The sequence below is a fragment of the Bidens hawaiensis genome, unplaced genomic scaffold, assembly GCF_021521415.1.
Source record: "Bidens hawaiensis isolate Kalapana, Puna unplaced genomic scaffold, B.hawaiensis_p1.1 tig00029296_1, whole genome shotgun sequence".
Taxonomy (NCBI): Eukaryota; Viridiplantae; Streptophyta; class Magnoliopsida; order Asterales; family Asteraceae; genus Bidens; species Bidens hawaiensis.
In genome coordinates, this window is record NW_027494831.1 from 156,045 (window position 1) to 170,939 (window position 14,895).

General features: G+C 36.2%; 1 protein-coding gene and 1 pseudogene across 2 annotated transcripts; one reads left to right on the forward strand and one right to left on the reverse strand.

Moving 5' to 3' along the window:
- Positions 1-394: 394 nt before the first annotated feature.
- LOC143578556 (F-box/FBD/LRR-repeat protein At1g13570-like) lies at positions 395-2,652 on the forward strand (annotated as a pseudogene). The gene is made up of 3 exons (XR_013143297.1): positions 395-1,336; positions 1,416-1,583; positions 2,379-2,652. The product of XR_013143297.1 is annotated as an F-box/FBD/LRR-repeat protein At1g13570-like (transcript).
- A 7,265-nt stretch (positions 2,653-9,917) lies between these two features.
- Positions 9,918-14,245, reverse strand: LOC143578555 (TMV resistance protein N-like). Its single transcript, XM_077062101.1, has 5 exons — positions 13,724-14,245; positions 12,425-13,535; positions 12,035-12,328; positions 10,887-11,923; positions 9,918-9,996 (listed from the first exon to the last, which is right to left on the reverse strand). The coding sequence occupies exons 1-5, from the start codon at positions 14,206-14,208 to the stop codon at positions 9,945-9,947; spliced, it is 2,979 nt and encodes a 992-aa protein (XP_076918216.1). The 5' UTR covers positions 14,209-14,245; the 3' UTR covers positions 9,918-9,944.
- Between the last annotated feature and the right edge of the window lie 650 nt (positions 14,246-14,895).

A 14,895-nucleotide genomic window follows, 5' to 3' on the forward strand; every position in this document is an offset into this window, starting at 1 on the left:
CACACGAGCCGAGCTCGAGCTTTGAAAGTAGAGCTTGAAACGAGCCAAGCTCGAGCTCTATGTAAGTTAAACGAGCCGAGCTCGAGTCTAGTCAAGCTTGGGCTCGGCTTGGCTCGTTTGCACCCCTAGGTTTTTATAATATAAGGGATGGTTTAGGGTGTTGTGGATGGAGGAGAGAGAAAATACAGTGATTTTTCTGTATATTTGAAAAGTTCCTGTAGCACCCTATAAATTTTTTAATATATTTTGAAAGTGGTTGTGAGTGAACGAGAGAGAACAAGTAATGATAAAGGTAGAAATATTATTTAATTGAATAAGAGAGAAAATATAGTGTGTTTTAGTGTAATTTTGGATTTGAAGACAGAGAAATGGATGAGAATACTCTTAGTTTTCGCAAATATGTGTAGTTTCTTTGTACATTGAATTTTAACTCTCTTGTATACTTATCTAACATATGTTAATTTTGACCATTTAGTTAAAGCAACTCATGACTATTTATTCCATATATTAGTCTTTATGCTTAGTATATATATTTTACTTTTATTAGAACAATAATGGAACTCGTTCACGGGAAAGCACCAAAGCATGTACCACAAGATTTCATTAGCCACATGCCTGATAACGTGGTAACTAATATTCTGGATCGTTTGCCATTACAAGATGCAGTGAGGACTGACGTCTTATAAAAAACATGGAGGTTTAAGTGGAATCTGCTTACCTAACTCGTATTTGATGAGCACTTCTTTGAGTATTTAAGAACAAATGATGAAGACAATAATCAAGTGAGAGTTATAATTGGTAGGCTTCTTCTTCATCTTAGAGGACCCGTTACAAAGTTTGTCCTCTCAGTAGACCACAAACTGGTTGAAGATGAAGATATCTGTCACTGGATTTTGTTCTTGTCCAGAAAAGGAATTAAGGACCTCAGTATTGAGTATTGGGATATTAAACCACTCGAGTTGCCTACCCATCTTTTCTCTTGTTTAGAGTTGAAACACTTGAAGCTTGCCAATTGTTTCTTGCGTCATCCTCCTAATTTTCATGGTTTTCAAACCTGTTGAGCTTAGATTTGCATTCGCAATTTGAAAAAAGCAGTGTCTTTTGGGAGTTTATTACCGCGTGTCCCTTACTTGAGATTTTGAAACTGAGTTATGAGATTTATTCACACAAAATAAAAGTAGCCGAGATTGCAAAACTTGAAAATCTCAAAATACTATCTTTATATTTGTGTGATATTCACACTATGAATAATCTTCATAGTTCCAGTACCATGTTTGAGCTTCTCGGTTCTCTTCCAAAACTTCAAGAGCTTGAGTTGAATTTTATAGGCTGGAAGGTAATTAATTCTTAGTCTCGTAAGTAATAGTATTTGATATAATCTAATAACATAGTCTCTGTAACCACTTTGCTTGTAGTTGACAGAAGAAGGCGGTGCTACACAGAGGCTCTCTACCGCCTTTCCCAGCCTTAAGGCTCTTAAATTATCATTAATATGTTTAGACAATGGTATGCAGTTATCATGTGCGTTTGAATTGATTAGGAGTTGCCCGAATCTGCAGACTCTTGAAATCACAAGTAACTTGGTATGTATCGTACCGCGTGTCTTATATTCTAATATATGTACCTTTGCATTTGAATCAGGGCCGGCCCAACTACTATAGCAACCCAAGCTAGGGCTTTGGGCCCCCAAATATTTGAGGCCCCTTTCTAAAAATATTATACTTTGTGCGTATTATATCTTCTTTGAATATTCTACAAATCCTGCCGTAGCTCAGTTTTAGATGGCAACAATTTGATTGTGGTTATTTATTTTTATTGTGAACAAACGCATGTTCGAATCCCGCTGTAGCCATTTTCGTAAGAGTTTTTAACTGTAGCCACTTTCCTAAGATATTTTAAGACATCATGGCATGTAGTATATAATCATGTTAAAAGAATAGGAAAACAATCCAATTTTCTTTCAAGGAGGGGTGTTAAAAAAATTGATGTGTAAAAAAAATCTAATCTTTAATAACTTTACTTTTCAAGTACGCTTCATGTACAAAAATAAAAAGTTATTGTTGTATAAAATGCTATTATATACTAAAGATGTTGAGATAACCATAATATTATATCGCAATATGTTGTTTTATTTGACGAACCTAGCCCATTTTGTGATGTAGTTTATAAGTTGGTTACCAACTTTATTTTGTAAGAAAATATTTAACTAGTTTATAAATTGGTTTGAAGTTATTAAGTTCCTTGAATAGTCAAATAGAAATAAAATATAAGAATCCAAACATTTTTTAAAAGGGCCTCGGATTTGTTATTCGCTTTAGGCCCCCAAAATGCTTGGGCCGGCCTGATTTGAATACTAGTTATTCTTGCAGGAGTTGCAGCATGCTGGCCATGCTCCACAAGTAGACTACAATACAACGGGGCAGCTGCAGCTAAGAAGTGTGAAGTTTGAGTATTTGAAAGGTTCAGAGAGTGAGTTATGTTATTTACTGGCGTGTTCCCCTTTCCTAAAAAAGATTGTTATTCATCCCAACTATGTGACTAAGTTGGATGAAAAGTTGAAGTTTGCTATGAAGTTGTTGAAGCTCCATCGAGCCTCCCCTGATGTTGATGTTGATGCCGATCTAAATTAGTTTTAGGGCTTTTGAACTTCTCCTTTTTATTTCCTGTATGAATTTATGGCCTCGTTGTGTAAGGACAAACGGACATGTGCTTGTTAGTCTGGTATGAATTAAGGCGATGTTTGGTTTCTTACTTTGGAGTGAATCACAATGCATATGAGATTGATTAGAAAGGTTTCGGTATGGCGAATTGGTTGCACCAAAACCGAAAGTTATTGGGCTGCAATATGGTTTTTTTTTTCCTAAAACTTAACCGAAAATTAATACACATTTTGTTTTTGTCATTTTGGAAGTTCCCAGCTAACATATTGCACCATATGTAACAAGTAAAAGTCATTACAGTTTGGTTTAGCTTTAAATATCATTACTACTGAGGTACCAACTGTGCAGTTCTCTAACATGCCTTTTATTCTCGAATGCGCCTAAGGTTGGAGATATCCGGTTCACCTATCTTGGGATTCCTATTGGGGAACATGAATCATATCAATAACTGGAAAGTTGTGGATGAATTCGAATCAAAATTATCTACATGGAAAGCTAAAGCATTATCATTTGGTGGTTGTATTACTATTATCAAATCGGTTTTATCTAGCCTGCCTTTGTTTTTTTGTCCTTGTGTAACGCTACGATTCATGTCATAGAATCTTTAGAAAGGAGATTCTTATGGGCGTTTGTGATCAAACAATTTTTTTTTCCATTGGATCGGGTGGGAGGGAATTTCACATAGATATTAAGATGCCTTTATGGGGCGAGTGTTTAAGGCATCTTTTATGATCGGGCACATGAATCGCCGGACTGTATTTAATTGTTAGCATAACGATTCTTGGTTGAGGATCTTTACTAGGTGTAAAACACCTTTGTTGTTTGGAAATTCGTACTCGTCAGTGAGACTAAAGCAAATCATGACTGATATAGCTTCGATCACATTTTTGAAGTGTTTGAAGGGGGAGAAATAATCTACTCTTTAACAAAATGTTGGGAGAAAAAAAAGTTCAAGAAATAAAAATCTTGAGTATTTTATAAATAATTGAGGAATTTAGAACGCATGATCCTTGACTATATCACCAACCTCGCATGAGTTCATTACACTATTTAAAGAATAAAAAAAACTATTAAATCACTTCCAGCCAATGAATCGTTCGTAACCCCAGCTTAAGTCACAACCCACCTTTTAATTGAATATATATATATATTCTTTTTCCTTTCTTTTTCTTTCAAACAACTTGTTTTCTACATAATTTGATTTTTATTAATAACTTATATTATTTAACTTATTTTTAAAAATCTAAAAACATAGCCTTGCTTAGTTTATTTTTAAAAACATTTCGATATAAATTTTATTAAAAACGAAGCACTTTTAAAATATGTATTTTTTAATAGTACTATATTACTTGTAAAAATTCAAGGGTTTTTTTAATAGAATTATGATTTTATCTTATTTGCAATTTATCCATACTTTTTTGGTTTTTTAGAATTTTTATAAATAAAATTAAGATAAATATATTAAAATAATTGGTTTGAGTTGAGATATGAATAAAAATGAAAAGTTAGGTTATGTTAGGTTCCGTAGAAGGTGGAAAGAGAAATTAATTTTTTTTTATTGAAAGATTAGGTTGGGTTAGGTTAGGTTATGAAAAGAAGTTAGTGTTAATGTATGACAAGTAAAATATAAAAAGAAGAAATACAAATAATAAGAAAATTTACATGTCGTCACGTGATGCAAACCGTGGGTTATTGTAATGTCACAAAACAAAACAAAACAAAACAAAATATAAAAGTTACAAATAATAAAAAGAGGGGAGTGAAATCTTTTTGGTCCGCGGGAAATAAAGAGTAGAGGGGTCTTCAAATTGATTCCGGCTAAACAACTTTATCTTATTATGTTTCTTTTTCTCTTTAGTAAAGCCGATGAATTTTTGTCTTATTATGTTTCTTTTTCTCTTTGTTTTCTTTCTTTTTTTTAATTGTTTTTATATAATATTTTTTTTAAATATGTGTTTTTCTTGTGTTTATTTAATATTAATAAATAGTTGTTATTAACAGTCAGCTCGATTTCTAGGAGTTTGTTCAAAACAATAAACACATACATACACCAAAACATGTATTATATACAAAACAACAAATTCGTACAACTAAAACAAAATATAAAAATCTACATAAACGTCCCCAAGTCGTCGTCTTCGGGGGCCGTAAACACCGCATCATGAACGTCAACGTCGTCGTTGCCCCTGCGTCTGACCCCTGATCCTTGACCAGCGTCGTCACGTCGTGGCCCGTCCGCATCTGACGCCCGACATGCTCGCCTCGTGGTCAAAATCTGGTGGGGGTACTGTGTGTATCTCACTGCGCTAAGTGGCTCCCAAATAATTAGCCACTCAGCTAATCTGGCGTGCCATCTGTAGCATCTCTGCTGCATATGTAGCATGCCACCCTCGATGGTCTGTAACTGGGCGTCAGTGGTGGGATCCAAACGCACCGCGCTATATGTACAAGAAACATGCTGCTGCGGCGTCTAATAACAAAACAATAAAAAAAACGTTTAATAAATAGACGAATTAAAAGTAACCATAAAACGACAATATAATAAAACGTACCTTATGTGCGTCCAGATCAGGAGCCGCAGCCCCACCAGCAACCGTGTTGGCCCCCTACTCAGCACCCTCGTCAACAGGCTGGTCGACGGTATACACCTGTGCTGCCGTGAGTGGGGGGTGGACTAAAGGCACCGAGACGTAAGGGGTACGTGCCCCAATCTCGCTCACGAGTTGGTCGGACGGACCATTGGCCCATCAAACGAATGCACAATGTGCATGCTGGAGCAACGGTCACGGTCCAGCGGGCGCAGAGGGATCCATGTGCCTGGGATAGGTACGTAAGGCGCCCACCATGTCTCTGTACCCCAACGAGATCGCAAGCTGGGTAACGTACGGGCCACCCAGCAAAGATCCTCGCGCCTGCCGTCGGTAGTACCCGGCAAAGTAGTCTGCAAACCCCCGAGCGAGGTTGTAGGCCGTGCCGGTCAGCAGACACCTCAAAAAACAAAAAGGCGGAGGCTGCAATGCTTCACGCCCTGACTACGACCCGTAATTGACGTCGCAATCAGTTTATGTAAATACATGCAATATAATATAATACACAAGTTCTCGTACATGTGCAACGGGTCCCTAATGGTGGAGACCTTGGCCTTCGTGGTCCTAGCCCTGAACCCCGAAAGCCTCATCGCTGATCATGCTCCACCAGATCCGCAGGTCGTCGTCCGGTAGCTGATGTATGCTCTTCGTGTAAAGCGGAAGCCGTGCATCCGCCTCCGTTATAGTAATATAATATAATATAATAAAAAAATATAATACTGAAGCATCAGCTCCATGACGTATTTACACTGACGTAACGTAGAGTAAACCTCTAGTGTCACCTCTCGGTGCGCTGAGCGGGCAATACTGAAGCATCAGCTCCATGACGTATTTACACTGACGTACTTGGTCGCCCGATCCTGTACGTCACAATCCTCTAAAAACTGCCAACAGATGACCATGTTGTAACGCGGGATCATCTGTCGGAGGCTCTAATACAAGACGGAAGGGTCGGTACGGGCCTGAAACTGTAAATGTGGGTAAACGACTAATATGTCATCACCCAACATCCGCCTCAGGCGCTACCCCTGCCCCTGCCCCTGCCCATGCTCCTGTTCGTGCTCCTGCTCCATCTCCACATCATCGTTCTCCATCTATAATAATTATAAAAATAATTAAATAATAATAATATTAACAGTAGTAGTAGTAATAATAATAATAAAAAAATAATAATAATTATTATTATTAAATACTAATTAAAAAAAGATTAAAGACCAGAGGAGGCGTATAGCAATGTACGCCGCCTCTGGCCTTCACTAACAAACAGACGGCCGAATTCTAGCCGGAATATGGTCGGAATCTGGCCGTCTGTTTTTTCATCAATTCCTACCCCATCATCATCATCTCAACACAAAACATACAGACGAAAGCCATGCCATGTCATATTCATTATTTACGGCCCATTGGGCTATTGTTAATGATACATGTGCATGCTTCACGTTTTATAGGTGAAGCCATGCTATGCCAAGCCATGCCATATTCATTATTTACCCATTGGGTTATTGTTACAAGGCCTCGGCCCAAACATAACATATATAGACGAAAGCAAACATAATACATCGTGAAATTAACGAACAAGTATAAAAAACTTAAATAAACAAAATGGGCTCAACAACCACATTAACCTTCATGGGACCCAACTATTCCACTCGTATATTCATTCACGATGGATTGTAACAATCTTGTATAATTGCCTTTTCATAGAAGCAACCGAAAAACAGCCTGAGTCATCTCCTTCCCACACCCATTTATCTATCTATACCACCCTCAAATCTAAAATAATACAATTTATCTAGTAAATTCATCAACTCACTTACCACCTCACCATAAATGGGTTTGGTTATCTAGTTCCAATTCAACGTAGTACTCCTATTTGACTCGAAACATCGATCCGCTATCAGGCAAGATTTAACTTTTTCTAAGGCAACAAGATTAGGGAATAAATCTTTAAGCATACAGCCAATTGTCAAGCCAGGATTTATTTTCTGTCCGTTATCCACTTTTCCTTTTATTACCCTTGCCATCAAGACATTTGAAAAGGCGGGATTTTTCTCGATCTTTGTTATTTTACCCCAAGTCCGATTTAGTTTTTTGTTGTGAGGGATCATCGGCCAAGTTCTCAGTGTCCCGTGAATTGCCATTTCAACAATAGAGAAAGATTGGAGTCTCTTAGCGAGACCAACCCCAATCCCCGTCTTTTTTAGCTTTTAGCACAATACCCTAACAAATCTTAGCCTTCTCGCCCCATAAAATGTGAATTGTTATTAGATCAAAACAACGATTACTTGGGTTGTATTTGTATTATTATTTCTTTCCAATGTGTTACATCATTTAACAAGTAGATGAGTTTCGCCCCAAAAGAACTCGTGAGGACGTCAATTGGAGAAACGGGGGTTTACTATTATGAAGTACTTTATTAATATTGAATTTGTAAGTAACATTAACTTATTATAAAAATAGGAATTAAGTGTTAAACGTGTCCAATACCTAATCAGATTGAAGGCTCCTAGTATTTTGGAGAATATTTAATATAATAATTAGTTTATTATTATAAGATAAGTTAGTTTTATTTTATTTAATCCTATTTGTTTTGGATTCAAATTCTGTATATGATTTAGTATAGGATTAGAACCGTGAGTTTTTATATATACCCTAGGTTCAATGTATCAGTTATTATTAAGTTTTTCTCGTTAGTCGTTTTTTAATAAAAGTTTGTGTTCTTGATTCACTTGCCTAAAGTTTAGCATTAAGGTGGTTTCCGACCCTGCAACCGGCTCTCGCTGATGCTGCAAGTAAGCACTAAATGGAAACGTTTCGTGACGAGAGTAAAAAGCCGGTTGTTAGATTAGTAGAAATGGAGTCTTCACATCTGACTGTCGATCTGTTCTGGAAGTTTCCTCAAGAAGTTGACAAAACAGGGCCCACTCCTTCACCTGGAGACCGCAGAATTGAAATCCACCTGGTCCATACCCATTAGTCGACTGATATGCAGAAGCACATTTTAGAAGGATCGGTCAAACGTGTCATCTTATATTGGTTTGGTAACGGACACTTAAGATATTGATTCAGGCCCCGGATGTTACAAACACAAACACACTGCTGAAAGTTACAAATATATGAATGAAAATATATGAATGAAAATTGAACTTCCAGAAAAAAGTAAAATGGAGAAAGCTTATTGCATGCACATGCAACTGTATATAGTTTGAACCCACTTGACCCGAACTACCAAGATTAACCCAACACAGGAGCACGATTCTGAATGTGGTTGTTTATTGTCAAGTTAAAGAGGCTAAGCATAATCTATTAAGTCAATTCTACACGCAAATAGGAAGGAGGGAGGTAATTATAGTCAAAGTCAACTAAACTTGCAATGTTAGACTAATGAAAGCCAAACTAATTCTAATGTGTAAAACTGGTGTGTTTTTCAGGGTAAACAACTTGCGGAGTTTCTAGATGAAGATCCATCCTTGATATCAAAGAGAAGAAATTCCAGAAGGGCAGATGGTTGCAAAAGTCGCTATGCGGACCCTATGCGGTCGATTGGGGAGTTGGGTGTACTCGGAATTGGTAAATATAAAGAAAATTAATTTTTGAATATTATATAAATGTCAAATATCATAAGTATACTAATATTTATAACAAAGCAAGTGAATATCAATATAAATAAGAGAAATGCATTTTTAAATACTAAATTATTCTAAAATTTGCTAATCATTAACTAAAAAAAGTGATGTTTTTTTAATATATAGAAATATGAATTATATTTTATTCTTAAACTCAAAATCGGCCGAGGTTGACCGATTAGATGTGATTTTGGTTAAGGTTGACCACATTTAATCAATTCTTAGTAACTAGGCGCAGTTGGAGAAACTCTCCTCGGCGCCATACCTTGTAGCGAGTACTCGGAGAGTACTCGGCCTTGAAAACCTATTTTTACAACATTAGTTAAACTATATACAAGGCAGCATGGGATGAGATCGATACAGTAGCATTGCTGCGATAATATATATTGCGTTGAGTGTCAACTTTTTTCTGGTCATTGAATTCGTTTACCATGTCTAGTAATATGCTTTCATGTCTAGTTTGTGTTTATGCTTTGGCTTCCAAACTTTCTATTTTAATTATTATTTCTTGTAATATGTATTTTGTACGAGTTGTTTTTTCTGATACGTGTATGTATAACTATATTGTAAACATATTTTGGTCACAAAACTCGTATAAATTTGCTACATGCAGTCACCTCCTTTCCGGCATCATGTAAAAATTTGCTACATTATGTTTTGTAAGGTTGAAAATAAAAAATATATAAAGATACAAAGAAAGATAAAGTTTAGACCTTTAGAATTATAACAAAAGGGGTGTGTGATTTGACCTTTGGATCGTCAGTGTTGGTGTTTTCACATTTCAAGGAAAATGAAGATTGTTTAATTTTACGCATGTCAAGTTATATAAAAAGGATTACAACACAAGAAAACATTGGTTATTGTTGGCAGAATCATACGTTATAAGAAAATCATTTTAAATTTAGTTGCCTGTTCAAGCGAAAAAGAAAACGTAGTGTTTCGTTCATTTATCCGAATCTATCAACTTAAAAGAAGATTCATTAATGCTAATGTTCAACAAAATTTATATGGCAGAAAAGTTTTGAAAGCCGAAGGCCTATTGTCTCTAAGCATACGAGCAAGTACCTTCATCATTTCTGTGGATGGTACACTGTTTCTTTGCATTGTTGTAGAAATCTAGTCCTAGAACAGAAAAGGAAAACATAGACAAATAACATTAGTGATTATACCAAAGAAATTTGAAGGTTAAGATTATCTTAAAATTAATGTTTGTAATTAGATTAGATTCAAAGAAAATCACAGTAGTTTGACTTTCCATAATGGTCAAACTGTGTTCATAAGTTTAAATAGAACATTAAATTTTCTGTATTAAAGGAGGTGATTTTTAGGAAACTTTAGAGAGTATAAGAAAATATTAGTGCATGGTTTAAATTTAAGGGTTACATGTTCATGAATTGACAGTTGACATTTGGTCAACTTTTTAATTCTTGAACGTAAAAGCAGGTGATCTGTGAACATTATGAGATCAGCAACATCAGAAGAACAAGTAACATGTTACACATTCAGATCGATTGCCTAAATATTTAAAAGCTTGCCCCTAGCACCAGTTAAAATAAGAAAATAAAGATAACTTTGAACAATTAGTAGAGTGCTTGTATCCGATAGGGGCCAGCATGAATAAAAAATCAACCCAAAACTGAAAAATCCAAAAAGACCGAACCCAAATAACCGAACTGAAGCAAAAACAGAACGGTTTAGTCTAATGTTTTCTTAAAGTTCGAACTCTCTATTCGGTTTCGGTTTTGCGTGTAACTAAAACAGAACCGAACCCAAACCAATAACTGAAAAACTGAAGCTGATAGGCTTTCAAAAACTCAAAAACCAACACTTCGATTTTTGGTTTGGTTTTAGTCCAAAACCGAACCAAACCGATCTATGCACACCCCTGGTATCCAATGTGCTAATTTCAATACAAGATGACTGTTAAAGTTAAACTTCAAATCATATCAATTTCAAATATTAAACACAAAATAAGGCAACTAGAAGTTAGCTATGAGAGAGTGAGAGAGAACCTGTACATGGCTCTGTCGCGATACGTAGTGTCCCAATTTCCAGTTTTTTGGACTTTAATCAAAGAAGTGATATTTGGACGATGAGTTATGTCGGTATTTTTAATATCTAATAATTGTAAACATCCTAAGTCTGGCAATTTCTCAAGCCTCTTACAACCTTCAAGCTTCAACTTTTTGAGATGTTTCAAGTTAGAGATGCTGCTAGGAATATCTCTTAAATTAATGCAACAGTGTAGATCTAATATCTCCAAGGACTGAACCCCACCAATATCCTCAGGTAATTTCTCAAGACTCTTACAACCTTCAAGATCCAACGCTCTGAGACGTTTCAACTTACAGATGCTGCTAGGAATTTCTCTTAAATTAAAGCACAATTGCAGATCCAATTGTTCCAAAGATTCTATTTCACCAACATCGTCAGGTAACTTCTCAAGAAGCCTACACCATCGAAGAATTAGGGTTTTCAAACGTTTCAACATACATATGCTACCAGGAAGATGTTTAAGTTTTGTATAGCCTAAATCCAGGTATTCTAAATATTCCAGCTGGCCAAGTTCCTCTGGCATTTGCTCTATGCCAGTGGAATCAAGATCAAGAGTTGTCAAATGTTGTAGACTGCAAATGCTTCCTGGAAGACTATTAATTCTACCGCAACGAACGAGATGTAGAGAGACAAGCTTACGAAAATTTCCAATTGACGAGGGTATTTCTTCTATACCATTAAATGAAAGATGAATCTCTAGCAAACTATTGATGTAGAGGCCTGTGAATATATGGGAATATTCTCTCAGATTTAATCTATCTATATGAACAACCTCAAGTGATTCCAACTTCTCGATAAAAGATATAGATTTCAAACGCTCGCACCAACCTAAGTTTAAGTAGACTAGGCTTTTTAGACATCCACCGTGCACATGAAGTTTTACCAAATCTGTACAAAATTGAAGATTTAAGCTCTCAAGTTTGGGCGTCAGGCCAAGGTCAAGGCTCCTCAACTTTGTACGACTCAAGTCAAGGAATTTGAGCTTCTTCATAACCTATCACAAGATGAAAAGAGAACAAAAGAAAGGTAAACGTATGTTATTGTGATAACTAGCTTATAGATATACATATATCATAATAAAATTAATGAGCAACCAATCAATTACCTTTCCCCCTTCCCATAGTTGTTCAATTTTGCTCTTAGGCAATTCAAGTGCAACAAGATTATTTGCTTCAAACATTTTAGGTAAACACCAATGAGGGTATTCATACCAATAGAGATATCGCAACGAATTTGGAAAGTACCGACGGGCTTCATCAATCTTCACACAATCATGAGAAAACATGTACTTTCTTTCATCGTTCACAATAAGGCATCTAAGCTTTTTCATGTTTCCTAAACCTTCCAAAAAAATACTAGGAGTGATTTCAAGATCTATACATCTTGCTGCTTCACTACCCTGCAATTATTCACGAACAGCGATCATACAAGTTAAGTTATGATTGACGAAAAATTTGTGAGTTTCATCTCCACAACAAATAAAATAAATTCTTACCGAGTTATCAGACATGACCTGCTCAATTTCCTCCAGAACCCATAAACGGCTATGCTTGTGGGGCTCATCCGGATGCTCACGACGTACAATATTCTTGCCCATTTCTATTAGATGGTCATGCATGGTTATAATAGTTTCACCACTATAAGTGTCTTTTGAAATTGTTATTAGAGATTTTTGCTCAAGAACTCTTAAACCGCTTTTAGCATAAAATCCGGAGCTTTCAAGCATTCTTATTGCATCATCTTTCTTCCAACCTTGTAGAAAGCATGCCACATCTAGGAATATTTCCTTGTAATCATCCTCAAGGTTTTCATAACTTAGCTCCAAGATTTTAAGAGTTTCCTTCAATGGAATTGTTTTGAGTCTCTTTAGTGAATCTGCCCATTCACTATCATCTTTACCACACAAATCAGAACCCAAAACTTTGATTGTTAAGGGAAGACCAGCAGCATAACGTAAGACTTCTTGTGAATGCTTTTCGAACTCTTTAGTTGGTTTATCTTTCCCAAATGCATGCCTATTGAAGAGGCGAATCGCTTCCTCCTTCGATAAAAGACTGACATCACGTATCCATTTCACTCTGTGTGCTACAAGCAACTGCCCATCTCTAGTTGTAATTATAACTCTAGTTCCTGGCGCGAACCAGGAAGTATCACAGGCTAACTTCTCAAGCTGATCTTTACGATCCACATCATCGAGAACAACAAAAACTTTTTTACTACGCATCATCTTTTTCATCAATATTTTCCCTTCATGAACATCACTTACAGTAATGTCTTTATTCTTTAGTACATCCCTAAGCACTTGTTCTTGCAGCTTCTCCAAACCTAATCGTGAGGCTTTTTCCCTCACATTCTCAACAAAGCTTTGACCATCAAACTTAAATGATATTTTATCAAAAATAGACCGAGCCAAAGTTGTCTTCCCGGAACCTCCCATGCCCTTAATCCCTATCATGCGTACATCATACAAACCAATTTCTAAACACGAATCAAGATCTTGCATCCTTTGTTCCATGCCTACTAAACTTTCATCAAGGTTCATATCAGTGGGACGTAACTCTAGTGAAACCTTCTCAATAATTAATTTTATGGCTTTGGCTTCATGCCTGTAGATCACACACGAGATTCAATTAACTTGCACAAGAAGCCACATGAATAATTATCTTTTAGGTTAATAAAATAATAATGCACAAATTGTAAATCAAGTGTGCATATTTCATGTTTTAATGTACATCCAAGACTCAAATTTACTTTTATAATTTGACAATATAAGAGTAGATGTTGAAGGAATTACCCATCAGCGGTCTTCCTCAAATCCCAACCAGACAAATTGGCTGCTTCTCTTAGGGCCTCTCTCCACTCTCCAACCTCTGATTCATTCTTGTGCGTATGTATGGCAAGGGCTTTTCCAACTGATCCAGTTTGTTTTCGGACTTCAGATGGATCCACGTCATAGAACACAGGGAAAGCATTCTGCCTATTTGTCTTACGACACTCCATGATCTTCAGAAGCTCGTTTAAGCACCATGATGATGATGCGTAGTTTTTGGAAAAAACAATGATGTAGACTCTTGAGTCTTCAATGGCTTTTAAGAGCTCATCGTTGATCGCTTTTCCTTTCTCGAGTCTCTCGTCATCTTTGAACGTGCATATACCTCGATGTTCAAGAGCTGCATAAAAATGATCAACAAAGGTCTTGCGGGTGTCTTCGCCACTAAAACTCAGAAACACATCATACTTGTAGCTCTTGTTGTTAGCACATGAACTTGAAGAAGCCATTGAGGTATGCTGGGGAGATGCTAAAAAATCAAATCTTTTTTGAGAAAAAATTAACCAGATGGTTGCAACGAATAAAGTAAGATGATATGAATTTTAAAAATGCAGAATGTATATTAAGATAAGGTTGGCTTATTCAAATCATTATAAAGTAAGATGATGTATTTTCACAAGCTTTTACTTTGTGGAATTAAACTATCTTATTCTCGATACTACAAAAGACTCTAAATTATATAATGATAATGATTGCTCTAGGAAGTTTTGATTCTTTTGAGACCCGACTAAAATTAAAATCAAAATAATCTTTTCAGTCCCGACATGAAGCTTAATGAGGTCTTAGTGCAAACAATAATCCTCGAAATTAATTACTGTAGGTCCCGAAACCGGATCCGACAACGAACGGCTTTGTTCTTGATAAGTGTGCTCGAGACAGGTGCGGTAAATCAAACGACCAAACATAAATAATATAAAGTTAAAATAAGTGAACGATCTCGTTGTCGGTTAAAGATTTGATATATTAATAAATGAACCGACCCACCCAAGGTGAGCTCCCCTTGGGTGGATGATTTACACCATGGAAAACACACATCTAATAAGAACATTGTAGTCCTATTTATAGCTAAACAAACATTCTAACATTCTAGAAGCTTTCTCATTAAACTTGAACGCGTGTCGAAGTTCTCGCCTCGT

Excerpts from the sequence above, each read along its gene's own strand:
- LOC143578555 (XM_077062101.1), bottom strand. The coding sequence starts at position 14,208 with ATGGCTTCTTCAAGTTCATGTGCTAACAACAAGAGCTACAAGTATGAT. Across the intron at positions 13,536-13,723 it reads TTGAGGAAGACCGCTGATGG|GCATGAAGCCAAAGCCATAA; the intron begins GTAATTCCTTCA and ends TGTGATCTACAG. Across the intron at positions 12,329-12,424 it reads AGGTCATGTCTGATAACTCG|GGTAGTGAAGCAGCAAGATG; the intron begins GTAAGAATTTAT and ends GAATAATTGCAG.